At 41.1% G+C, this 27,814-nt stretch overlaps 1 protein-coding gene across 11 annotated transcripts in view; it reads right to left on the bottom strand.

The window, feature by feature from the left end:
* Nucleotides 1-27,814, bottom strand: part of TBXAS1 (thromboxane A synthase 1) — a 243,959-nt gene that overhangs the window by 56,661 nt on the left and 159,484 nt on the right. For all 11 annotated transcript variants that reach the window (XM_048960640.1, XM_048960650.1, XM_048960600.1 and 8 more), the window contains one exon: nt 14,692-15,006. In XM_048960640.1, coding sequence (XP_048816597.1) covers nt 14,692-15,006 — 315 coding nt within the window. The remainder of the gene's footprint in view (nt 1-14,691; nt 15,007-27,814) is intronic.

Raw genomic sequence — 27,814 nt, forward strand, 5'->3', positions numbered from 1 at the left:
TGATATTACAACAGTCAGCTTTTGTTTTTCACATTCTCCAGAATGCTTAAAGATTAAAAGCACAGCAAGGTTAGATTAACACCTTGAAATTATCTGTAAGCTTCTCTACTTATCAGGCTATTAAATCTTCATTCCTGACTGCACAAAACCTTCTTCACATCATATCCTGATTGCATATGAACTTGATGCATCTCAAAAACAAATTCTGAAAAACCAAGAACTCTTAAAAGTGGTTTGTTCCAGCTCAAAATACAATGACTTGCTGACATTTCGTTACTTCCTCATCCCTTCACGTAGATCGATGACAGCAGTAAGGGGCTGTGGATAATTGCCCAATTCTCAAGATTTCAATTTTCTCCTTTAGATTTGAAGTGCAACTCTGACTATTGAGAAAGATGTAAAAGTTTATTCAAATTTCTATTGCACCAGAAGATCAAAATCATTTTAACTGATTTCTCCTTCTGACCCGAAGGTGTGTTAAGGAAAAAAAAAAAAAAAAGCAGCATTTCTTCTCCCATTTATTAACAGAAAGTATTCTTCAATTCAGCTTTACTTTCAGATGCCCTCAAAACAATGATTTTTTACTTAGAAAACAACAAACATTTTGGTGAATTTTCAACCTACAGATTTCATCCAGTTGGAAAGTGTTGGCTCAACAGTTCCAGTGCCTCATTGGTAGCCAGGGAGGATAATTCCTAGGACTGAGAAAGGAACTGAGCATTCAGACTTTTTATGTGTGAGACCAGACTAAGGAAACTAGAAAATCTTCTACCAATCATTAAATGCATCCTCATCCAAGCACCCCTTCATCTACTGAACATTGACTAGAAATCAACAGTTCAGTCTGTACAGGCAGTCAAGGTTTCTAGGGCATAGAAGTTCTTTCTCTCCCCTGACTGAGGCTCTGACTGTCTATCTCACTTGCTGCTACAGCAGTGAAGATCTACTTCTGATTAGCTTCCGCTTCAACTGAAAGTATTTTGGCACACTGGTTGAAACATGAAAAGGATGACTACATATGCTGAATTAAAAGTTCAGTGGAGGATTTGTTCTAGAGGTTGGCAACCCTGCCTGTGGCAGGGGGATTGAAACTGGATGATCGCTGAGGTCCTTTTCAACCCAGGCCATTTTATGATTCTATTATTTGTATTTTGGAAAACACTTCCATTCCCTCTTTTGAAAGTCAAGCACCAAATTTCCTGGATATACTAGTAAAAAACTGGTGTCATCCAGTTCTCAGACAGTAAAACCTATCAACTGGAGGGAAACGGAACAGTCCTCAAATAGCATGAATTTCCTACTTTTCTTTGCATCTTCCTGACTACTCCCTTTGCCCCAGTCTTCATATTTGGTTAAGCAGAGAAATGTTTCCTCATATGTAGACAACCACAGTTCCAGAGCAAGGGAACACCCTGAAGCACCACTTTTTCTTTCAGTCCACATTAAAAGGGAAGCACAAGAATAAACACAGCAAACAATGCAAAAAACATCTCATGCTAAGTAAAAGTAACACATAAACACATCATTAAAAATGGAAATTATTTAAAAACATATGTGCTGCCAGTGTGATAGCAGAAGGGAAAAAATAGAGGAGGAGGTCACTAGAAGTGCATTTTAGCATGAACTGCTTTGCATAATCATGAAATGCAAACTAGTTTCATTTCCTTCTGACACAGGCTCATTCAGCCTTCACTTTGAATGCTTATTGACAAATAAATGGACTGGTTACTTCCTATTAGTGCAATCTAATTTATGTACATACCTGGAGGAAAAATTCCATTTTGACCTCACATTCACACAAAATAAGATCATTTTTAGGAGATTAATATGTTGAATACAAGTTCAATTTCATTGTGGTTGCTGCTGGGATTTTGTCATTTCTTAACAAATTAAGCACTTGTTCTCCTCAGCTCAGCTTTCTCACCTTACACATATAATATGTACAATTCAGGAATCCATGTTCAGCTTTCAGATATAAGATATTCTTTTCTTCAATCATAATTCATTTTCTCCCTCCTTCTTTCATATGCAGGTATGTGCATACACACATGTATGACTTGTTGGTCATCTGTGTTTTATAAGCTGTCCCACAATACCTCTCTTCATTTTCTCTCTTACTCTTTCCACAAAAAAAAGGCCCTTACCATGAAGAAAGTGATACCTGCTTTCATAGATATATAACCAAGACGTTATAATCACAATATAATTGTGTATAATCAATAGATATCAAAACGTTATAATCGCAATATAATCAAGAGAGTAAGGCAAAGCAAACAAGGATCACAAAAGAGAATAAGTGGAAGAGCTTACCCTTGGGTTGAGCTCACCAGAAGATACCAAAAGAGGGGATCTCCAAAAGAGATCCTTCCCCTCTAGTAGCCAGCTCTTAAATAGGTCCAGGAGGGGTGGAGCCTGGCTCCACCCCCTTCCGGCAGCACAGGTGAATTGCCTTCACCTGTGCTCCTCTGGCCGACTCAAGGCTCACCTCAGGTGATTAATCAGAGGTTCAGGCCGTGACTCAGCAGTTCCCATACAATAGATCTCAAGAGTCAAGATCATCCTGAACAGCACCATTAAAGTAAGATTTTTTTCCCTGTGTCCTGAAAGCATCTCAGAAGTAGACAGTTCAGTGATGATCTCTGTAGCAGATGGGGATGCCAGGGCTGGACCAGCGTGTTCATCCCCTGAAAAACTGGCCTGTTATCCTGGGGACACAAAGGGATTTCATCACAGTTCAAAGCTAACTAACAGAGAGCTTGGAAATGCTTTTTGTTTTGTCTAGCACACAATTTTCCCCAGCAGACAAGTTCCAGCCTGATGAATGGTGTTGATTGATAATGTTGAAATTCAGTGTGGGGTTCTGAAACATATATCACAAAATCACACAAGTGTATGTATTGGAAAGGACCTCTTGAGTTTATCCAGTTCAACTGCTTCACTGGGATCTCTCTGGAAGTTCCCTGTCTTAAACTGGAAAGCCTAGACCTGGACACAGCACTCCAGATGCAGACTCAGGAGGGAAGAGCAGAGGGGAAGGATCACCTCCCTTGGTCTGCTGGCCATAAAATGGCCTTCTGGACCGCCAGGGCACACTGCTGGCTCATGGACAACCTGTTGCCCACCAGGACATCCAGGTCTTTCTCCACAGAGCTCTTTTCCAGCAGATCAGCCGCTCACCTGTACCGATGCATGCAGTTATTCATCCCCAGATGTAGGATTCTGTACATCCCCTTGTTGAACCTCATAAGGTTACTTTTTGACAAACACTCTAGCCTGTCCAGGTCTTGCTTAATGGCAGCTTCTGGTGTGTCAGCCACTCCTTCCAGCTTTAGATCACCAGCAAACTTGTTGAGGGTGCATTCTATCCCTTCAACCAGGTCACTGATGAAGATGTTGAACAGAACCATGCCAGTATTGACCTCTAGAGACCACTAGCTACAGGCCTCTAACTAAACTCTGCACCACTGACAACAAACCTCTACCAGTTGACCAGTTCTTATTCATCTCACTGTCTACTCATCTATCCCACACTCTCTAAGCTTACTTACGAAGATGCTATGGTAGACAGTGTCAAAAGCATTGCTGAAGTCAAGGTAGACAACATCCACCACTGTCCCCTCATCTACATGCTAGTCATGACACTATAGAATGCTACCGAATTCATAAAGCGTGTTTTCCCCTTCTTGAATCCACGTTGACGATCCTGATAATCTTCTTCTTTTCCACTTGCTCGGAGATGACATCCAGAATAAGCCATTCCACCACTTTCCCAGGGATGGAGGTAAAGTGGACCGGCCTGTAGTGTTCCCGCTCCTCCTTCTTGCCCTTTTTGAAGACTGGAGTAACACTGACTTTCTTCCAGACCTCAGACACCTCTCATGTTCTCCGTGACCTTTCAAAGGTGATACAAAGTGGCTTGGTAATCATTTATACCAGCTTCCTCAGTACTCCCACTGAGGCCCATGGATTTGTGTGCATTGAGTTTGTCCAGATGATCTCAGATTAGACCCTCCTTGACACAAGAAGAAGTTTTCTATTCCCCAGACTCTCCCTCTTTCTTTTTTTCCACCAGCGCCTTGCTCATTCATGTAGGTTCCCTGCCACCTTTGCCTGATTTCTGACTCTTAGGGATGCACCAATCTTGAGCTTGGAAGAAGTGGTGCTTGAGTGTCAATCAATTCTGTTCCCCCCACTTCCTCCTCCTCCCCCTTTCAGTGATGTATCCCATGGGATACTTTCAAGCAGGTCCTTAAAGAGTTCAGAGGTAGCTCCCTGAAGTCCAGGATTGCAATCCTATCTACTGCTTTGTTTCTTCCATTTAAGATCCTGAAGTCCATTATCTTGTGGTTGCTGCATCCAGTGTTGCTTCAAGCCTTCACATTCCCAACCAGTTCTTCCTTGTTTGTAAGATCAAAGTCCAGCAGCACACTTTTCCTCATTGGGTCCTCCACCACCCATGTAAGAAAGTTATACTTTGTGCACTACAGGAACCTCCTGAACAATACATGCCTGACAGTAGTGCTTTTCCAGCAGATATCTGGGTGGTCTCCCATGAGAGCCAGTGCCTGTGATTGTAAAGTTATTTTCAGCTGCCAGTAGAAGGCCTTGTTAACTTCCTCCTCCTGATCAGGCCACCTGTAGTAAACACCCACATTAGTGCCACCCAGATTAGCCTGCCATTTAATTCTCATTCATAAGCTCTCCACATGTTCATCATTCATCCCTAAGCATCCATCACATAAAGAGCAACTCCACTGCCTCACCTTGCTGGTCTGTCTTTCCTGAAAAGAACACAGTCATCCATGAGAGCATTCCAGTCACATGAGTAGTCTCACTGTGTTACAGTAAGACAGTGAGTGAATGCAATGAGATCATAGCCTCCTGACCGTGCACAGATCTCTAATTCTTCTTGTAAATCTCTAATTCTTCCTGTAGATGTCCAAGACCATCCTCACTCCCTTGTAAATTCAGACGGACCAGATGATTTGGTTTATCTGATTTCTTATGTCTGTGATTATGCCTGCAGCTGGCCTTCCCTTCTTAGCTAGGTACTCATAGATCAGCAACATATACCTTCTAGAAAACCTTTTGGTGCCCAACTCCCATGAAAATCAATGTATGTGAGTATCTAAATACCTTTGTTTACCCTCACTTTACAGACATGAATCTCCTTAGTTGCTAGACAGTCATCAAAAGATCAAGCAAGTGCATCTACAAAGGGTATCCCCATTCCTGAGAAGTCATGCAGCGTTCACCTCTCCTTCAACCATATATAACTCCTCTGACAAGACCAGTAAGTGCATTTTCCTACCAGAGATGTGGTGGGGAGTGTTATTTACCATGCTTTGGCCTTATCTTCTTATTCAAGGCTCAACTGCCCAGTGCAAAATTTGATCTGTTAATTCTACCTGGAATTATACTCTGCAAATACTCTGCTACTTTGTAGCTAGAAAGACACCACTGATATTGGTAGTCTGCACTGATTAAACACTGATAACTGTATGAATATGGCTTCCTCTGTCTCTGGAGTGATTGCCAAAAAATGTCCAGAGGGGTGTGCTGGAGCAGTTGTGATACAAATTTGAACAAAACTGTAACAAGTTTCTTACTCAGCAGTCAATTTTTTCCTTACATTGAAAGCAAATGTGCTCTTTTCTAAAACAAAGGAACAAATAACTAAGAAGGAGATGGAAAACAGAAAGATGAGGAAGGTGAATCCTTTCCTTTCCTTAGTCTTTAAACAGATCTGTCTAATTGCATTTAAATAACTTCATTTTTAAGATGTTCACTGTTAACTGTCCTGTGTCACTAGAAAAATTAATTCTTTAACATGAACAGTGATAGTGGGCCGGTTATTATGAGAATGGCAAACTACCAGGAAAAAAATCAGGCTTGAAAATGAGTATCTGTCTAGCATACATTACCCGAGACTCAGTTTTGCTCAAGAATAGCAATAAGGTAGAGTCGCTGAGCAACATGTGACATTGCAAGCAAAAGATAAATTAGACTTCATGGGCGAGAGACTGATAAGCTTGAACTGAACAAATGGAAAATACTTTTTTTTCTTTTTTTTCTTTTTTTTGTTTGTTGAAGAGGAGAGAAAAAGAATCTTATAATGTCAAAAATAAATAAAATTCCTTGAAATATGGGCACATTAATCATTTCAACAGCACCTCACTCCAGGACATATAGAATCACCAGTTCACAGCCGTTGATAGGATTTCCCCAGAAAATCAATATATTTTTTTCATAACCAGGCTGTCTTTTTGGTGGGATTGTTGGAAAAGTCAAGGAAGGGGGAATAATGCCAAGATATCACTGGGGTCTGAAACACTGACTTTGCTGCTATAAACTAAGGGTAGACTTTTCAAGCCAAAGCATATCTAAAACACACCCTGGGGTTACCAGCTGACCATCTCAACTCTCTCCATAGTAGTAACATCCTTCATCTCCAGGAAGTACTTCCCTTTTAAAGAGGTACCTGTGGAGAGTCAAAACCTGTAGATGCAGTATGAAAATTACAGATACATAGCAAAAATAACAGCCCTTACTTGGTTGCTGCCTGGCCACACTCTTCTTGTTTGCCCACATTTCAGACAAAGGACCACTGTGTCTATCTACAAATCACATCTTCTGTAAAGTGGGAGCAGTAGCAGGGATCTTCCCAGAAGTCTTACAGGATAAGTCCTCTGGTAAGCACCATGAAGGTGTCTGGGATATAGGACAACTAGGTAAATAAATACCTGCTAAGGCTTGAACAGAGGGCAAACTGAGCCTGAGTTTACCCCCTGAGTGCTTCCCCTCAGCCTTTATGTCTGGGAACAAGCTCCTGTCAAAGTGGGCACACACGAGATGAGCATGGGCTCGAGTGCTTGCTCAGGCTATCTCTTCTTGTACAGAAGAGAAAATATCAATTAAAAAAAAAGGAACAAAAGGTCTCTGCCCAAGGGAAGTGAATCTAGATCTTGAGTCAAAAGCTTGCATTTAAATCAGTAAATTCTAGATACTAAGGGAAGTGGGGACATAATGTCTTCTCCTACTTAGCAATCTCCAACCTGTATATACAGATGTAAAACAAAGCTAATTAACTGATTTCAGACTTCAAGTCATTGTGTGAAGAACTGCAGAAATATAACTCAATAGCATTCAGTCTCTAATGTTTAAAAGCATGTTTTTATTTGTTAACAACGAAACTGATTGCTGGCAGCTGACACTTGTGAATACTGCGAGGCTCTGTAATATCTTCTTACACAAATAAAGAAATTGAAGAGGGTTGTTTCCTGGAATGGAATAAACAGCAACGTGATACAACACTGCTTGTGCCTACTGTTTCTGTGTTTTATATATATATATGTATATGCATGTGCAACAGCGACTCTCTTCTGTGGGATTTTTGTTGCAAACTATTTACAATTCAGGCTCCCTTGATAAATGTATGCCTCCACCGTCAGCAATATTTACTTAGTGAAGCTTAGTCTCTGTAGTTGCTGGCTTCTGAAAGCGCAGTGCCTTGAGATACTGCATGAAAGGCACCAAATTCATGCAAATTGTTGTGGGTAATTCCCTGACAGTGCCATCTCTCTGACTTTCACCTCTCACTAATGCTCAGAGAAAGCAGTCTGTGCTACCAAGGAGATTCTTTGCATAAACAGCTTAAAAATATAAAGTACTCAATCAGGCACAGTGACACCATGAAAATGGTGCTACCTCTCATTGCTCTCTGGGAATTTTAAGGGAAGGGAAATTCTGAAAATGCACAATCTCCTTTACAATATGACATATCTGTTAGACTGCAGAGTGATCAGTGAAGGAGCTCCTCAATATGTTGAAGAGAATCATAAGCCACAGTAAAATAGACTGACTCCACTCAATTCAGTGATGATGTGCCAAGTTACCCCAAATGAGTCACTGCCCACACCCAGTATGTTTGATAAATAACAGCATCACACTCGTAAATCACAGAGGAGGGGCCTTATGTATCAATCCAGTTCAACCCAGTCCATTCACAACTGACCACACACAGCAACTATAATGGAATTAAGCTGTACCTTTTCACAAATGAAACAATGAGCTGGCATCCTTCAGTACTATTGACACGCAGGAAACACAAACATGGTCCAGTCAACATTTTCAGTCATACTGTGCCGTAGCACAAGAGAATAGCAAATATGTATAGGAATAGGAAGATTTCTTTTTCATCATTAAGGAAAAACCTCCAAGTCTCCATTTAAATAATGAGAGAGTGTCTCAGGATTTTGAAGTGCACTTAAAATTTATGGGCTCTAGACAATGGTGAAAACATTGGTTACAAATCACTCCAGCAATGAATAGCTATGCAAGTGTTAATAGGACACTGGATAGAGTAGAGCCTTGTTGGGACTAATTGCTCTTAATTCCTCCACACACTGGTGTTTCTAAGTCTCCTGTCAATCAGTGCTTACCAGACAATGTAAGGAAAATCCGCTAGGGTCATAACTTCAAACGATCAGTTAAATATATGGCTGTGATACGGATTTTGGACAAACCATACTTACCTATCTTTATCCATAAACTGGGCAATGTCTACTGAATACTCAAGGTTAAGCCTCACCAGTGCTCAGTACACGGGAATTATCACTTCCCTGCTCCTGCTGGCAACACTATTTCTGATACAAGCCAGGATGCCATTGGCCTTCTTGCCCACTTGGGCACACAACTGGCTCATGTTCAACCAAGGTTCAATTGATCAATACACCCAGGTCCGTTTCTTCTATAGTCTTCCATCCACTCTGCCCCAAACCTGTAGCATTGCCTGGGACTGTTGTGGTCAAAGTGCAGAACACAGCACTTACTTTTGTTGAATTTCACCTCATTGGGCTCAGCCCAGCTATCCAGTCTGTTCAGATCCCACTGTAGGGCCTTTCTACTCTCAGGCAGACCGACACTTCCTCCCAACTTGATGTCATCTGCAAACTTACTGAAGGTGCACTCAATGCCTTCATCCAGGTTGTCAATAAAGATACTGAACAGGACAGGACTCAATACCAGCTCTTGGTGAACACCACCACAACCAGCATGACTGGTTGCCAGTTGGATTTAAAACTTCATTCACCACGACTCTCTGGGCCCAGCCCTCCAGCCAGTTCTTTACCGAGCAAAGAGTGTACCTGTCCAAGCCATGGGCTCTGAGCTTCTCCAAGAGAATACTATGGGAGACAGTGCCAAAGGTCTTGCTAAAGTCTAGACAGACTGCATCAACAGTCTTTCCGTCATCCATCATGTGGGTCACACGATCACAGAAGATCAGGTTGGTCAAGCAGGACCTGCCTTTCATGAAACCATGTTGGCTGTGCCTGATCCCCCAGTTATCCTACACTTGCCATGTGATCTGACTCAAGATGATCTGTTCCATACCCTTTTCTGGCACTGAGATCAGCCTAACAGGCCTGTAGATTTCAGAATCTGACTTACAATCTTTCTTGTAGATGGGAGTCATGCAGGCAAGCCTCCAATCCTCTGGGACCTCTCAAGGAATGCTGAAAAATGGTGGAAACCAGCTTGGCTATCACCTTTGCCAGCTCCCTCAAGGTGGATCCCATCTAGCCCTATAGTCATGTGACAGTCTAGGTGGGTCTCTAACTGTTTCCACCTGAATCATGGGGGATTTATTCTGTTCCCCCCCCAGACTTTCAGGTCAGGGGGTAGCGTACCCCAAGAATCATTAGTCTGACTTTTAAAGACAGATGTAAAACAGGTATTGAGAACCTCAGCCTTCTCCTGAGCAGTCACATTGCATGCTGCATCCAGTAAAGGATGGAGATTCTCCTTGGCCCTCCTCTTAATGTTAGTGTACTCATATGAACGTTTTTTGTTCTTTCTTACTATAGTGGCCAGGTTGAGTCCAAACTTGGCTTTTGCCTTTATAATTTTCTCCCTTTGTGTCTCTTTCCAACCCCTTCTTCCACAGGTGATAAATTCTCTTTTTCTTCCAGAGCCTCAGAAGAAGTTCTCTGTTCATCCACACTGGTTTTATTCCCCGCCTGCTCATCTTACAGCAGAGGGGGACAGTCTGCTCCTGCACCTCTAAGACTTCCTTCTTGAGAAGTGTCCAGCCTTCCTGAATCCCTTTGCCTTCAGGACTGAATCCCAATGAACCCTCCCTATCAGTGTCCTGAATAGTTCCAAGTCCGCCCTCCGGAAGCCCAAGATAGCAGTTTTGCTGAGCCCTCTCCTGACTTCATCAAGAATAGAGAACTCTACCATTTTGCAGTCACTCTGCCCAAGACAGCGCCCGACCTCCACATCTCCCACCAGTCCTTCTATATTTGTGAACAACAGAACTAGCAGGGTACCACCCCCAGTAGACTCTCTTACCATCTGTGCCAGGAATTTGTCTTCTACACACTCTAGAAACTTCCTAGACTGCTTCTTCTGTTCTCTATTTTGTTTCCAGTATATATCAGGGAAGTTGAATAAAACAAGGGCTGTCAATCATGCAACTTCTGCCAGCTGCTCCTAGAAAGGCTTGTTTGTCTCTTCATCCTGACAGATCCTCACCAAGACATCTCCCCTATTAGTCTTCCTGCTGATTCTTACCCACAAAGTCTCAGTTTTATCTTTCCCAGTTGTAGCTCAATAACATCAAAATGGTCTCTAACACAAAAAGCCACACCACCATCCCTCCTTCCTTGCCTATGTTTTCTGAAGAGCTTATAACCATCCATTGCAGCACTCCAGTTGTGGAAGCAATCCCACTATGTTTCAGTAATGGCAACAAAGTCATAGTTTGCCAGCCGCATGATGGTTTCCAACTCCTCTCATTTGTTGCCTATGCTGTGTGCATTGGTGTAGATGCACTTCAACTGAGCCATTCACATCTCCCCCAGTCCCATCATATTTCCCACAGGCTTATCTCTAGCAAGCCTTGTTTTAACCTCCTCCCACTTCATACCTGGTGTAAAGTTCTCTCAATGAGCCTTGCTTTCTCCTTCCCTTTCCTGCTGTTCTATTCCTCTAAGGTAATCATTGTGCAGGCAAGATAGATGAAGATCGGAGCAAACTCAAGGGTATCCTAATCAGGGCCACCAAAACACCACTGTAGGACCAGATGCACTAGTCTTGCTCTCCTATCATGCTATCACAAGGACACTGTACTTTGAGTTTTTGACTGGTGTGTCAGGAGAACTGGAACTGGGCCTGTTGCTTATAGCACCTTTTCTCAGATGGCTCCCACATGTCTTTATAAACTTTAGTAAATGAGTGTATAAACTAGGATCTGTCTACACATAAATCACTCTGTCCACCACTGAAGTACAGCCATCCCCAGGATGAAACACAGCAGCTGCTGTAAAATCACACCACAGCTCTACAAGCACAAATTAAGGCAATAAAGCATGCTGCATGAGGCAACTGAAACGCTTGGAGGAAAGAAGGGGAACGTGGTAGAGAGCATTTAGTAGTTATAGTTACTGAAGTATAAATTTGGCTGGAGAGGTTACTGTGTTTAACACTTGCATATCTGCAAATCAAAGCCGTCTTCAACCACCTGTCATAACAACTTGGCCGCACTATTCTCCATGCTTTGGCATTCTAACCTCCTTTTGGAAAACTGCAAAGCACCTTGATAAGAGCAAAGCTGATGTGCTGAGCACAGGCTATAACCTAATCAAATTTCTTAGCAACTGACTTGATAACAAACTGTAGCTGTTATGCCCTCTTCCTCTCTCTTGCATGACAAATGAACATAGCATCTACGTATTCCTTGTTTTAAAATAACTCCTGTAACTTGCAAACTGTCCATGTGGATCTTATTTTCTAGGCTAAATGTAGCTAATTACAGTCACTCAGGGGACTGAACTGTTGCATCCTTATTTTTATTTTGGAATAGGCTCAAGCAGTGTGTTGTCCTCCGTCAAATTACAATCTGTTTATAATAAGAATGGAGCTACACAGATTACAACCATGAATTTCCTTGCTTAAAAGACAGTTCAGGAACAGTCATCTCCCTGCTCTCCTCAGCTGTATAGTCATGTATATTCTCTGATAAACCTGAAAATAGAAAAGTATGGGGAAATGATTTGAAAGGTTCTTCCAATCAATTCAAAACACAGGACATTGCTTGGGATGACACTGTGTGTACTACTCACATGAAAAAAAATCACTAATTTGAGTGCCATCTCTCTACATCATGTTTTATCTTCCCTGCTACAATTGTTCCTAGTTCCACAATTCCCCTTTGATGTTGCAGAGGCCAAATATTCTTCTTAGAAAATCAATAGAGTCTAGCATTATTCATTTGGATTGTATTGTTACTGAAATACTAATAAAATGAGTGACAGCTCAGACGGACCATATCAAATGGATTAGTGTTCCAGCTTGGATCAGGAGCATGCTTACAAGCAAGCCTGTTGCACAGGTCCACGCTACAGTCTTCAGGGTTGCCCCCAGGGTTCCTTTAATAGCACTTAAAGTAGAAGATCATTCCAACTGCTAAGTGGCCTTTGGTGCACAGGATCAGATAAGAAGTAACCCAAAATAAAGTCTCCAAGATGTGTGCAGTGTGCACCCAGCAGCCCTCACTGCCATCTGTGCCAGACTGTGAATCTGTGTCTATGGGAGCACAGTACTTGTTAATACAGGTATGGCCATGTAAACGGTCTCCCTCCATGAAAAGTCTACAAAAAGTTAATGACAGCTTCCAGGGCAAATATTCCTCAACAGCTTTTTATGCAATTACATTGAAAAGTATATTAATTCACATACTCATCTACACACATATAGAAAGGACATCATGAACCTGTCATATTTAAAGATCTCTCCCAGCAGTTTCACTTTAGCTTCTTTGGCTGTTAGTTTTAATGAATTGGAGAGAAAGTGAAACATATTCTCCTTGAGGTTACATAACAGGGATCTCTCCTGTGCAACTCTGCTGCCAGTATTAATCAGTAAATCACAAATATTCCAGGCCACACTGCACCTTCACAACTTTGCAAGCCTAAAGGAAGTCAACTGAGCTAACTGGACTTGGTTAGGTCTGTTGCTGTATGTGAACGAAACAAGTAAATATATGGTCCAACTAGAGCATCATAGAGCTAATGACCTAGGAAAATAAACTGAATTCTTTAAGTTAGAATGTAGCACATCAATGGTTTCATTGTATTAACTTACACCAGAGATATATCTGATCTTATGTATACACCTGATTTAGCGGGCGGCAACCCTGCACATAGCATGAAGGTTGGAACTGGATGATCCTTAAAGTCCCCTCCAATTCAAACCATTCTATGATTCCATGATAATTCTATATGAAGCATGCACTGAGGAAAAGCTCAGCTGTTGTCCATCTGCGCTCTCAAAGTTAAAAGAATCTGATGGAGAAGCTCTACTCTCAAACCATCTTCACGCAAGACAAAACATACATTCTGTGTGCACAAATTCAGGCTTTTCTATTTGCCCAACCAAAAGGAGGGAAACAGTAACACCTGAATGGGCATACTCTTACCTAATCAAGAACTTTATATTGCTAGCCAAGGAGGTAATCATATGACTCTTTTCTTGTTCTCTAAGTACAATACAGTGCATGGAATGCACAGAAAGCATAAAACTACCAAATTGTATCATTAAGGATTTCAGTATGCAAATCCAGCATATAAATTCGGCAAGACAGTCATCCCTTGCGTCATTTTTTGTCGGTTGGCCTTTTGAGCCAATACAAAAAAATAAAGTAGAAGGAAAAAGATAAAGCCACTCAGCCTGAATTCTCATAACTAACGACTTGTGTGGAGTACAACAATGGTTGCCGGACTGTCTGCTAGATACGCAAAATGCTGTTGATGATTAACCAGGAAACGTGAACTTCCTTGATAAATAAAGAAAATGAAGGAGAAATCATTCTAAAACAATATCAGAGAATTACATATGAGTGACTTCTTTTTTTAAGCACACACTTATACTCTGCTCCTGAAGAAAAAATAAAGGAATAAACTTTGAAGCCTATGATTAATAATAACTCTCTTCACATACTTACAAAGATCACAGTTGACCACAGAAAGAAAAAAATTATCTGGACAACAGGAAACTATAAAAATGTCTATTTTTAGAATATGCCCATAGCTGGTTAATTTCAACAATGTCAGATATTTTGTAAAGGTTAAATTTCCATTATGACACAAAGATCCTGAGTCATGGGGGTTGGACTCGATGATCTCTGGAGGTCCCTTCCAACCCCTACAATTCTGTGATTCCTACAATTCTGTGATTCATTTCTTCAGTTGATGAAAAGTGACATCATTTAACAATTTCAAAATGAATGAATAGTAAATAAAGAAATAAAACACAAAAGAGCCCCACAATAAATATCAATACACGTAGACCAATTTTGAAGTTTTGCTCCAAAAAATCTCTACTTCAAATAGGTACTGTGTCTCTCATAAGCTCCTGACTGAAAATCAGAGGACACACCATCAGCAAACATAAAATATTATTCACTTTAAGGCAAATTAGAGCTAACTATTGACCAAATAACTTTCCTCTATTTCTCCTTCACATATGAAAGAGAAAAACTAGGGTAACAATGTGCAAATCTTCACAGCATATTAATAAACAGTACACACAAAACTGATGCAAATAGGAGCCATGCATGTGTCATGTCTGTGTGATGTCCATATTGCCTAACTCCCTTCAAAAAGCTCCACACTAGCATATTGTACTCACATGTTTTGCTGAGAACTCATCTATCTCCTGAAGCAGCTTCTCCTGGCACTCCGGGTTGGTTGCTAGCAAATACGTGGCAAAGGACAGTGTGCTAGTGGTAGTCTCATACCCAGCAATCAGGAAGAGAAAAGCTTGGCCTGCTATTTCATCCTCAGTTAGCATCTTCTGAGCCTTTTCACATGGGGTCTTGTCAACAAGAGGCACCTCATTTTGGCTGGAAGTGGTGGCTGGACAGGTCTTATCAAAATATTCACCTGCTAAGGCATCAGCTGAGTTGCGGGAGTCAAGCATCCACTGGAGAAAATCTCTGCGCCTCTGCAGAACACAGGGTGAGAAGAAGCACAATGAATGAGAAGAAGCACAAAGAATGGGTCATAGAGCAATGCCTTTATCTATGGCAGATGAAAGGAGAGAGTTGTTTCCTATTTATACTGCCCACTCATAGGACAGGCAACAACTTTTCACTGAATGAAGAGACTTCTATTAATCAGCTAGAAATGCCACTACTAAGAGCCTACCACTGTGTTCTTCTCTAAAGGACAAGGCTCATCTGCCTCCAATATATAAAGGTACATATTTTCACAGAGGATTGCTAATGGCTCACTCCAAACAGAGCTTCTTTCAACTGCAGGGTGAGCCTTTCACACTTACTGGAAGTACTTTGACATACTCAAAGCATGGTCCAAGGCACATCTGCCAAGCATGATGCAATTCTAAGCAATTCCTGCTTAGCTTGTTCTTCCAGCATTTTTGACCCATCTGTTTGGAGGCATCATCCCCACTTATTCACATGGTCCAAAATATGAAAGGTCTCCTACATTTAGGTTGGCATCTACAATCCTTTCTGTACCAATTTGACAAGACAGGACTAGAAACCAATCTCAACAAACTATCAAAAAATCAATAAATTTAATGAGAAAGTACAGTTGCAAACATTCTGATATCAATGCAGGTTGTTTGCTTTTTTTTTTTTTACTTTTTTTTTTTTTAACATACTTGCAGAAGTGCACTACAACTGTAAGCACTCCTCTGCTAAAATATTTGTCTGGGCAACCTGTCTTTGTAAAACATCCATTGAATGATTGTACTGTTATGAAAACTATTTTCTTCTGCACTAGCCTCTGACAGACAAACTCTAATAAGCAGACCCATGGGCAAGAGTGAGTTGACTCCAAACCAGCCTGGACAGCAAGCTTGATTAGGCTTTGAAATATAACCCAAAAGGTTTGAATTGACATTTTCAAGTGGGCATAATAGAATTGTGCTGAACCTAAGCCATAAGGCTATATGATTGATTTTCAATTCCTCAAATACCAACAGAATACATGATAGCTCAAGGACTTAAAGTGTAAGTGGACTTACAGTACCAGCACATGACAACTTGTGCACTGGGACAGACAAGAGAAGGGACCAAGTCTTTCTTACAGAAAAGTAAAACCAAACCAATCCAAACCCTGTAAACCTTCATGTAACTATTATGAAGAAATCATTTCAATGTCTGCTAATAGAGAGACAAAGAAATGGGAAAATGAGAGGAAAGGACAGAAAAACAAGATAAGACTAAGGAAGGAGTAATTAATACAAACGTCAAAGGAATTAATCAGGTAGTTTTTTTCTATATGACATGGAAAAGAGAGCAATGAAACAAGAGAAATATTTAGTCGTGCTTTTCTCTGCTGCCAACAAACTGTTCTGACTGAGAACAAGTAATTGCTACAAGCAAAAAGGAGTGGTTATTTTGAAGTCTGAGTAATAGAAGGAATTAGCATACTGCATCTTTAGCAGCTCCCTCTCTCCATTCCACAGAAACTTTTCATTTTGCACACATACATTACGTACTTATACTTATGTCCATAGTGTATATTGTATCCTGCTATATCTGAGACCTAATGCTCCAGAGAGTAGCCAGAACTAGTCACTGTGCTCAGAAAGCAGTCTACAAATTGGCCAAACTGCATCACCTTTAAGTGCTTCTTCTCCTGAGAAGTGAAGGCACAGAAAGCAGAATTATATACATACTGCCCAGTGAACAAGCCAGCTATGAAAATACTTCCTTGTGCCTAGACTTAAGCACAATCTCCAGATTCAAACTGTTGATTCTAGTCAACTGTTACAGAATAATTCCACTCTTTTATTTTCCTTTAGACTGCAGGGAACAAGATTTCATGCATACACATGCTATCCACAGCTGAAAGTTCTACTTAGCATCTCCAGGAGGAGTTTATTAACAAGCTGGGAGTCCATATATTGTAGAACAGAGAGTCCAGCTCTTGGTATGGCCAACACTTCAGGTATTACACCTGTACATATATTTGGGTTACAGTGGTTACAAACCAAAACAAAACACTTCCACTGTGTTCATTAGCGAGCGAATAAACTAGAACAGTAAAATAATGAACTGCATCTGTAGAGATATTCCCTTTTCTTCATACAACTAGTCCATCATTGCCTAAACTACTTTTACAACAATATAATTACATTCGTATTCACTGGAGTTGTACTACTGCAATATAATATTGTTCAAATGGCAAAACATTTGGAAAAATTCTGCATTTATCCTTCTCTAGCTGTGAATTTTCTTGTAAATAAATTCATTGCTCTCCAAGGACTTGCAGTCCCAAGTCATGAACTGTAAGCTGAGTCTGGTCTTTTATTTAGACAATACATTCTCTGGAGATCCTACAAAATGTTTCTCCAGCCTTAGATAAAATCAGATCTGGACCTTGTACAAAGCATATTGTTAACGCTGTCATAGAACAGGGATAATCACAATGACTACTGAATGAAAACTCATTCATGAGAATTTTTGCTGAAAACAAACTTAATGAATGCTAGCACTAGTGAATATTCCCAAGAATGTGCTCTGAAATGCCTCCATGGCCATTTTGAGGGGCTATTTCTATTACTCTCATAATATATTTGGTTAGAAATTCAAAATGTTGTCTCGTTACAGAATCTGCTTATAAGGTCACACTATCTAGAAACAACTGACTATCTGTGCTACGCAGTTTGTTCACAGGTGAGCATAGGTTGCTAAGAACAATAGTTTCATAAACAATCCTTACAAAAAACACATTCATCTCTAAAAACTATTTGAGCAATAGTGAGAGGAAAGAAGCATAACATTTGTAAGATGCAAGCTTTGTTCAAGATAATTTTACACAATGCAAGAAAATATATTTTAGCAAAGATTCTCTTCCTTATGGTTCATTCTACTTCACTTTAGGCATCAGTATAGAATGCAACATAAAAATAATCATCAACCCAAGCGAGAGAAAAGATTTCCAGGGTTATAACCAGTTATAATGAAACATATTTTTCTTCCGCACCATCAGAATAGAAAAATCACTCTGACTCAAAAACCTAACAATGGCAATAGAGGCAAATACTAGCATAAAACCAAATATAATTGGATTTTTAAGTGTTGGAAATGAGGAAAAGGTATCTCATGAAAATTCACAGGGTTTTTCTCTACTTAGGTTGACGGCAGTAAAGAAAAAAAAAATAGAAAAAGAAAAAAAATAAGCCAGTTCTTCAACATGACAACAGACCGGGCACTGACAGTGTCACTGCACAAAAACATTCTCTGGTCATCACGTGTGGCTGTTGGCTTCCTTTACCATTAGGGACATTTCTTTGATTTTCCTTACGAAAAGCAAAAGCCCATAATAGCCTGTCCTCTGATACTTGCATAGTTATGTTACAATAGCCTTAGAAACGAGTTCCTGCTTCAAAAGAATGGTGTAGACTCTAGTTTGCCATGATACAACAGAGAGTTTATCATTAAGCCAATGAAAATTGAATGGAAAGATACTACTTGAAAAATTGTAATTTGAATGCAGCATGGACAGAGTGTATGCCTAACTTGGTGGTGACACAGACATCCCCTTTGAAATATATAATAAGACAAGTTCTACTTTCAGCTTCCTTGAGATAGACACCTTGCAATATATTTCCTGACACCAGTGTTCTGGGCCATATCATTTCTCTCATTAGCCTCCTTAAGCATCACCTGGCCATGCAGAGAAATCATTCTGCACAGAACTGTAATGAGCTATGTGCTACGTACTGGAAGAATAGATGTGTGCTATACCAGGAAAGGCAGTAACTATCACCGCTCTTTAAATCACCACTTTCAAGTTTTGCAACTGTCGGAAGAAAAGAGAGATATCATTCACATGCAGTGCGTCATGGTTCTTCTCACAGAGGACGAGGATCTTGGGGGAAGGGGGATGTCTCTAGATCTTCCCATCATAAACAGAGAACTGTGCTTTTATATCAACTACTGACATACTGGCCAACTTTTGGCAAATTCACTACTGATTTGGGGATCCAGGGCACCCTTCAGTTACATTTTCAATAGAGAGACTGAGGCATATGAATCTTCTGCTAGGTAATGTGAAAAAATTACCTAAGATAGACTATCAAATGTACGAGGGCAGCTCCAAAAGTAATGTCTCCTATTTTATTATGTTGGCCCATAGCATCAGGAGAAAGTTGGTGGTATGGCAGTAGAAGTCAAACCTTCTCACTAATATTGCATTCCATGTTGTTGCTGTGTGACAGATGGCAGCAGAGAGGCAGTGTGACCAAATGGGTCTGACATAGAGGTGCATATGAAAAAAAAGGTGCATCGCTGAATTCTTCCATGCAAAAAAATGGCACCCACTGACATTCATCGACACTTGTTGAGCATTGATAGAGACCAAACAGTGAATGCAAGAACAGTGAGGCTGTAGGTGCTGTGTTTCAGCAGTGGTGACAGTGATGTGAAAAGACAAGGCACTCTCCTGGCAGCCACACATAGCTTTCACACCATGAAATGAAGACCATCTTGATCAGCTCATCCACATAAATCAGCAGATTATGACCACGGAATTGCATACAGAGCAGAATATCGGCTTTGATGCACTGGAAATGATGGTGGCAATGCTGGACTGGAGTACCATCAAATTTGTGCCAGGTGGGTTACACAAATACACAAGAACAGAATGAACACCGTGTGCAAGTTTGTCAGGACCTATTGAACCAATATAAGACTGAAGGTGATGGTTCCTGGATCATATCATTACTGGTGATGACCTGTGGTGTCACCACTACAAGCCAAAGTGAAAACAGCAGCTCATGGAGAGGTGACGTGAATTCCCTATCAAAAAAATATTTCAAGACACAGTCCTCGGTGGGTAAAGTACTGTGCACTGTCTTTTGAAATAGAACAGAGGTGATCCTTCTGGACTTACAGGAATCCACACAAACCATAAACTGTGACAGCTACTTTGCAACTGTGACTAAGCTGAAGGCTTGAGCTTCCAGACCTGCGAAGAAGACAACTTTTCTCTGGCAGCACTACAATGCAAGACCCCATAATGGTTTAAAGATCATGGAGCACACTCTCTATCTTGGCTAGGCTGCCCTTCCACTCCCACCATATAGTCAGGATTCAGCATCTCCCATCCATTTGGGCCAATGAAAGGTGGACTGTATGGGCAATGTTTTCCTGGCAATGACACTGTCAGAGCAGCTGTAGAACAGTGGGTCACTTGCACTGGTTCACATTTTTATGAGCAGGGTGTGAATGCTCTTGTTCATCGGTGGTGAAAATGAAATGGTGGTGACTATGCGGAAAAAAAACCAGCATTTTGTAGCTGCGAATTTGCTCAGTCAAATAATGTTATCGTGCTCTTTGTATGTGTTGTAGTTTCCTCGGAATAAATAGCAGGCATTACTTTCAGAGCAACTTACACATCTCAGTTTTTGTTCCTAAAGCTGCGAGTTCACTTGGATTTTGTACAAAGTATAGTTGAATTTTGTACTACTTCAATAGTTCAATTCCCTGTCTTGAGAATATATCAAAACTATGAAAAGCAACTTAAGGAATCAGTCTAGAAAACATGATCACTTAGATTTCTGTAAAGCACTTGTTGTGGTGAAAAAGTCATGCAAACATGATGCTGTTAGTACAATACTACACAAAGTAAGTTGTGCAGACCTTCCTAGCCCTTCTGAAATCCCTGATGGCAGCTCAAAAAAACAGAAGCTAAGCTTCAGAATCCTTATCTAACTGATGTACAGCTCCGATCTCAGTGAAATATTCTGTTCTACAAACTCATAGAAACACTGCTATATTCGTTTATATCAAGGTCACTTTTTGTAAGTTTAACTAAGGAAACATCTTTTTAGGTGAGGACCCTGTGTCACACTGCAGTTATCAGCAAAGCACTACAGTAGCTACCAAGATCCTCTTGAAAAAGAGGCACAAAATGCTGTCCCACTATAACTATCATTTTTCCAAACAGCTTTGAAAAGGTCACATTCAACCTCACCAACAGGTTTCATTTGATTTCTCAGTGAAATCACAAAATAAGCCAGTCTCTCTGCAAACACACCAGCCCCTATATCTCTTAAAGAGATCTTCCTTTCACCTCATGCTTGAATTTAGAAGCTGGAATTATCTGGGAGGCCAGAGCTGATAGCCTTGCAGGCTGTGGGGACCGCACTCTTGCTGACAACGCTCAACACTGGAAGGACTCTGTTGAACTGCAGGGTCTGACCGTTGTTCAAGAGCAGTTGGCAGAAAAAAATGTTTTGTTTGCATTTGTTAACATCAGCTGGAGGATCCACTGCAATGTTTTGATAGTAAATGAGCTTCTAAAGGCACGCATGTCTTACAAAGCAATGTGATTTGAATTAAAATCCTTAGTAAACTCAAAGCTTTTGGAAAGGGTCCAGAGGAGGGCGACTAAGATGATCAAGGGGCTGGAGCACCTCCCCTATGAGGACAGGCTGAGGGAGTTGGGCTTGTTCAGCCTGGAGAAGAGAAGGCTGCGGGGTGACCTCATTGCAGCCTATCAATACCTGAAGGGAACCTACACCCAGGAGGGGAGTAAACTCTTCAAAAGGGCTGACAACAGCAGGACTAGGGGAAATGGTTTTAAGTTGAAGGAGGGAAGATTTAGGTTAGATGTTAGGGGGAAGTTCTTTACTAGGAGAGTGGTTAGGCCCTGGAACGGGCTGCCCAGGGAGGTTGTGGATGCCCCGTCCTTGGACGTGTTTAAGGCCAGGTTGGACGGGGTCCTGGGCAACCTGATCTGAATATGTATGTTGGTGGCCCTGCTAGGCAGGGGGGTTGGAACTACATGATCCTTGGGGTCCCTTCCAACCCGGGTGATTCTGTGATTCTGTGAAAGCAAAAAAGCAAAAAAAAAAAAAAAAAAAAAAAAGGTATTCACTGAGCATTCACTTGGAAATTGGAAACCTTTGTCAACCTGGTCTAATCTTAACATTTGCAGTGAAACCCCAGACTGGGAAGATTTCTTATTATTTTGGGCTTGTTCTGCTATTTTTACATATTATCAGCTCTAAACTCCCATGGGAGATTCTGGCTATAGTCTACTGAAGTAAGAGAGCACAAGTACTGATGTCAAAAGCCACATAAATGCCTTTGCTTTCTGCTTCAAAGAAAGAAGAGTCCCTATAACAATATCACAAAAATGCTCCCTGAAGTGCCAAGCAGGACCCAGAATGGGCAGGTGTTGCCAGCAAGCTGCTCAAAGCACCTTGGCATGGAAAGTATAAAACATCTCCTGCATGTGTCTGATGTTGTGGGATTTTTTGTTTTGTTTTTTTTTTTTTTTTTTTTTTTTAATAATTATTATTTTTAAGTATAAATTCAAGCATAACATAGATTACAGAGTTTATTGGCTGAGTTGGCTACCACATCAACAGAGTAGCCAATGTGAATTGGCAGCTAAAGCACTGACCACTAGAGAAGAAGCCAGGATGCTGAGAGCTGAGTTCTGTATTTTGCCTTTAAAATACATTTACAGCTTCTCCATCTGTAAAATCGGTACAACACACATCAAACCTCAGAAAACCCCATGTGGAAAAGCTAATGATGATTCAGAAACCCCTCTAAGACCTAGGATGAAAACAGATTTACAGACTCAGAGAGTTTAAAGCAGAAAGCACCATCACATCAGAGAAAGAGGCTACTCCATCCCCTCACCACAAAGCAGGATCAGCCAAAACAGCCCTGACAGCGGTTTGTCTAACCTGCTCTTAAAAACCCAACCAAGCTTCAGATTCCCACAGCCTCCGCAGGTGGTCTGCCCTAGCTCTGAGCCATTTTTGTCACTGGAGAGTTTTCTCCTCCTGCAGGGAGTCACTGCACACTTTGAAGATCATCAGATGGCACCCTGCTGCACCTCCTGTGTCTGGAGTTCCACAACTTGTACTTATACGTGTCTATATATTTAAGATACCTCAGTAGGCCTCTAACAAAGCATGAAGGTGAGAGAGAACCATACTGCTATACGTTGCTTAGTACAAGAGATGAGAGAGAAAAGCATTCTGGTGCTACTGTTTTCTTCCTTCCTTGGGGATTTTGCACAGAACTTCTATTCTGGTCCAAGGAGTTGACAATATTCTCTTTGGCTCCCATTCATACACACTGAGCTTTCAGGCAGTGGAACAAACTCTGGTACTTGAAGCTCTACAACCTCACTTGGGCTTTGGGCAAACAGAATTTCTCAGTTGGTTTACATCTTCATGCTGCCACTCAGGCATTCTGTCCTTCAAAAAGTAGGGTTAAATTAAGAGCGTTTAGTTATCTACAGAGGCACAGGCAAACCTAATTGGACCTGGAAGAGCAAAGTGTGGGGGCATTTCTTATTTCTTTGTTAGGGCCTCATCTCCCTTCGCCTCATGATGCTGCAAGTGGCACTAAAGTGCTCACATCTTGAAAGACAACAGATGTGTTCTGAAAACATCCCCACGTAATCCAGAGATGATTTTGAATTTTGGTTCTCCCTGTTAGTGAAGAGAGAGCAAAGAACTATTTCTACTTGAGACAAGCTGAGCGCAGGTCTTCATGGCTCACATCGAAGGAGGATGTTTTTGATCTTAAATATGTAGACCTCTTGCCTGAAATCCCTTGGCTGAAGGCAGATATGGGATGATGAGTAATTACAATTATGGACACTGAATGCCATCACTCACACATTATCACCCAATCACCACTACACACCTTATAGAAGCATGCCTCAAATGACAGTGGAACCTCTTCATTCTATATTTGCAAAACATTTGGCATAATAAAACACTGATAATGACTGCTGCTATTATCAGTAAATACTGGGTATGTGCATGCTGTAGCTATGTTTCCTCTGCTTGCATACGCTTTGCTTTTCAAAGGTGGAGGAGTGAGGTTAACAGAATGCACAGCAGGCAAATGCAGTAAGTGACAAAGTAACTGGGGAAGGAGAAGAGCTTGGGCCAGGACCCCTATGCCCATCAGTGAGTGGAACTGGTACAAACTCCCAGAACAGCACAGAGCTGACCACCCTGCTGCATGCTGTATGCACACACCCTCTCCCCAAGCTTATCTGGCCTTCTAGTGAACCATCCAACACTCCTCCCCTCCTCTATTTGCAGGAGGAAGGGAGGATGCAGGAAGGGAGTGTTGTAGGATAAGTGCCTGACACCCAGCAACTTGACCCTCAACTGACTCAAACCGCTGAATAAAGGCTGCTGTTGCAGACAGCCCCACTGCCATTTTTATTTTATTTGCCAGAGATTATAATTGTATTTACTTAAATTTAATTTCTGATTAATAATCAGTCCTGGTTTTAGCAGTTGCCTGACATTCACAGATAATGCATAGAAATCTCATTATTTCTCCTTTATTCTTCATTCTTCCTTAAAGCCCCACCACTCACTTCAAACAGCCACCAAGATGTCTGGTAGCTTTAATGGCCACATCCTGTCTTCCCCCATCTCTTCCCACAGTTGTTCCAGGTTCTCCCTTTCTGTACCATCTTACATACACACTGCATATATTGCAGGAAGGAACACCTCATTATTCGGTTTTGTGAGGGCATCAAGTAATTCTGGGTAACAAAAAATCTCATTATTTTTTAACTAAGCTAATTACAACTGTTAAACTGGTGTAAAAGATATGTGCTGCTATGAAAAGCACAGTGCTATTTATCGTCTTTATTAGCAATCTGAAAAACACCACTTTCCTTACTATTGCTTTTCTGAGCAACTGCTCTCCAGTGCTGGTGGGCAATCCCACTGCTGCTTTATCCATTCACAATCACACCTGCACGCTACAGCAGGATTTATATCAGATCTTTGGCTATGTTAAACTGCCTTTTACCAATAGTACATAAATCTCCTCTACATGTGGATCTCCACTCCTGCGCGTGAAGGGGTACTGATTTTCAGCACAGTTGGTAAAAACAGCACTGGGAAGGAAAGGATTATTTTCTGCCCAGTGACCAATAACAAATTGTGTTATTCTCTGCAGTTTCATGGATGCTCGGTTCAGTTATGAGCTTTATCCAATAGATGGCTCCTCAGTAGCAGGAAGCATTCTCACCCTGCCCTCCTTCCCTTCAGAGAGTTTCAGTTCGACTTTCTAATATTTACACGTCCATTATCTTGCAAATATAGGCATTTTGCACACACTGATAAACACACAGAAGAAGCATGTTGTGCATGAATGAAAGAACAAAAGAAAAATTAGACGGCATTTTATGTATTTTCATGCCACTTTGTCCTCTGCCAGTCTAGAGATGCATGAAAAATAACAGTCAGGCAGCACCGTGGTCTGGAATGCTTCCTAAAGTCACACAGTGAAGAAAAAAAAAAACAAATTCAGAAACACATGAATATTAACAGTATGTCAGAATACCAGCTGTCTTTCTCCCTGAAAATAGGAGGACATCTCCCACATCTTACAGATCCCTGACTGAGCAATACTTAAGCAACTTACAGGCATCATTACTCCTCTGTCAATGAAAGATTTTTCACAAGGAAAAAAAAAATCCTATGTGTAATTATTGATATAATGAACCAGGAGAGCTCTGTGTAATTGGCAAAATGAGACAGAGTGCAAGTTAATATCACTATGAGTAACAATGCCATTTCTGGGATGGGGAGAGTGAATAGGCTTTTGTTGTTTCCAGAAAAACATAATAGGAATAATAATAGCAAACCTTGAAACATTAATTACATTCAGACAAATCATGTTTATCCCAGACATGCAATTGTGACTTTCCTCAATTAGAATAGTAATTCTTAGTCTTTTCTGTTCTGAGATCCATCTCTTATCTCACGAAGATCTGGTCACACACCTGCCAGAGACCCCAACTTAGAGATCATGACCCTCTGGTCAGACCACACAAGTGAAAAGTGAAAACAGAACACCCACAATAAATAATAAATCTCGCAGAAGCCAGCTCATGACTATTTAAATCCCTACAGATTAAATCCCTACACTTCAGTGGGACACAACTACCAGCCCACTATACCTGCTGTTAGCATCTAAAATAATAGCATTCCTAATAATAACATTTATGCTTAAAATATTAAGTTGCTTTGAAAAATGAGGAAAAGGCACCAGTTTAGTATAAACATACACATAAATATATACATAGAAATACATATTTTACCAATCCTAACATTAGCACAATTACAACCATTATAACAACTGTCAAGAAAAGAAATAAATGTTTTGCTCTTGTTCAAAGCTCAGCACACAATCACTGTTTACACTTCAATGCTCCAGAAGAACTTGCCAAATGCCATACCTCAAATCAGCTTTTTGTTAGCTAAAAATTGGAAAACGTGTACCAACCCACACTGCATACTTCAAAACAAGCTCACAGGCTTTGACACTATTGCTCTCCCCTGTTGTGAACAGACAGCCCAAAGAGTCCTCCAGCCTAATGGGTATGGAGCATGAAACCAGGACATGCAAGGGTAGCTTTGTGCTCTGGGGACCCCTCCGTTAGCACAGGGGCCCTCTGTGTTCCCAGACCTTGTCATAGCACGCAGCAGCTGGGGCACTGCTCTACATCATGCAAGCAGCACGGCCAGTCCAATACTGGTAAAACAGAGAAGGTCCACCTTTCCTTTCTCTCCCTTGGGATGCTGCAGCCAGCAGAACTTACCCCAGCCCAAAGCCAAGCCTACATACTTGACCCCCCCTTCTCTTTTTAAAGGGTTGAGTTACAAACACACAAAATCACAGCTCGCAACTGAAATACTGACAACGCTTTCCACCATGGAGCAGTTTAAAACAGGCAGCAATGATATTCATTAAGCTGTTAATAATGGATTGTGGCACAAAGCAATTTATCAAGTTTCCATTGTAATTAAAATCACTGAATATTTGGGCACTTGCAATGCACCTAGCTCTCCCTGCTTCTGAAGCTTTACATTTTAATGTGAATTATGGCTCCCTCTCCCAAGAGACCTGCTAAAAAGCCCATTTTAATTGGTATGTTTTTAATTGAGATTACATTATTAAAAAGTGTACGTTTCTGATGATGAGAGAAAGAAGGTGTTTGGCTCCCCTCTAGCCTCTGTCTCCCTTAGATATAGCCTGCTTATCCCAGAAGGTGGAAAAAAAGAAAGAATAGTCACTCTGGAGAAAGTGAAGAGATCTCTGCAAAGCCAGAAGATACAAAGGCAGGGCAAGGATGCCATCGACTTTTGCTGTGCAGGATTTCATAGGCAAATTTTCAGAGAGGGAGAGAAATTGTTGCAATTGTTCAGGCTGTTCTTTTGCAAAAGGCAGAGTAAGGAATGCTATGCAGATTCCTGTCTTGCAGCCAGCTGACATAGATGGCATGTTCCAAAAAGCCTTTCCTTAAGGCTTCTAGTGACAGAGAATCTGTCATTTCCCATAATAAGGGACTCAAATGTTAAATTATCCTCCAAATCCAGAGACGGCCACAAGCAGCTGGGGTTTACCAAAGGCCTCCAGCTCTGCTGGCTCCAACAGGCTGAGGAAAGAGAGGCAGCATCCAGGGCAGCTCAGGCATGGTGGCAACAAGAGAATGGCCCCAGTGAACAAAGTTGGCCACTTTCACAATGATGTGGCCTTCAGGTTCAAAAGAAAAGCAGCTTCATGTACTTGACATCAAAATGCTGACCACATAAACGGTTCTCTTGTTGGCAAGATGGGCTGCTGTCAGTGTCTCTTATAGTATAGGTCTGCTAACGTAAGTAGAAGAAAAGAAAAGGGAGAAATATCAAAGGAGTGCAAAGTAGATACCAACAGTTGAGACAGATCAAGGGAAAAACCTCCGGAGATCAAAACATATCAACAAAT

This window comes from Lagopus muta, chromosome 1, assembly GCF_023343835.1.
Source record: "Lagopus muta isolate bLagMut1 chromosome 1, bLagMut1 primary, whole genome shotgun sequence".
Classification (NCBI taxonomy): Eukaryota; Metazoa; Chordata; class Aves; order Galliformes; family Phasianidae; genus Lagopus; species Lagopus muta.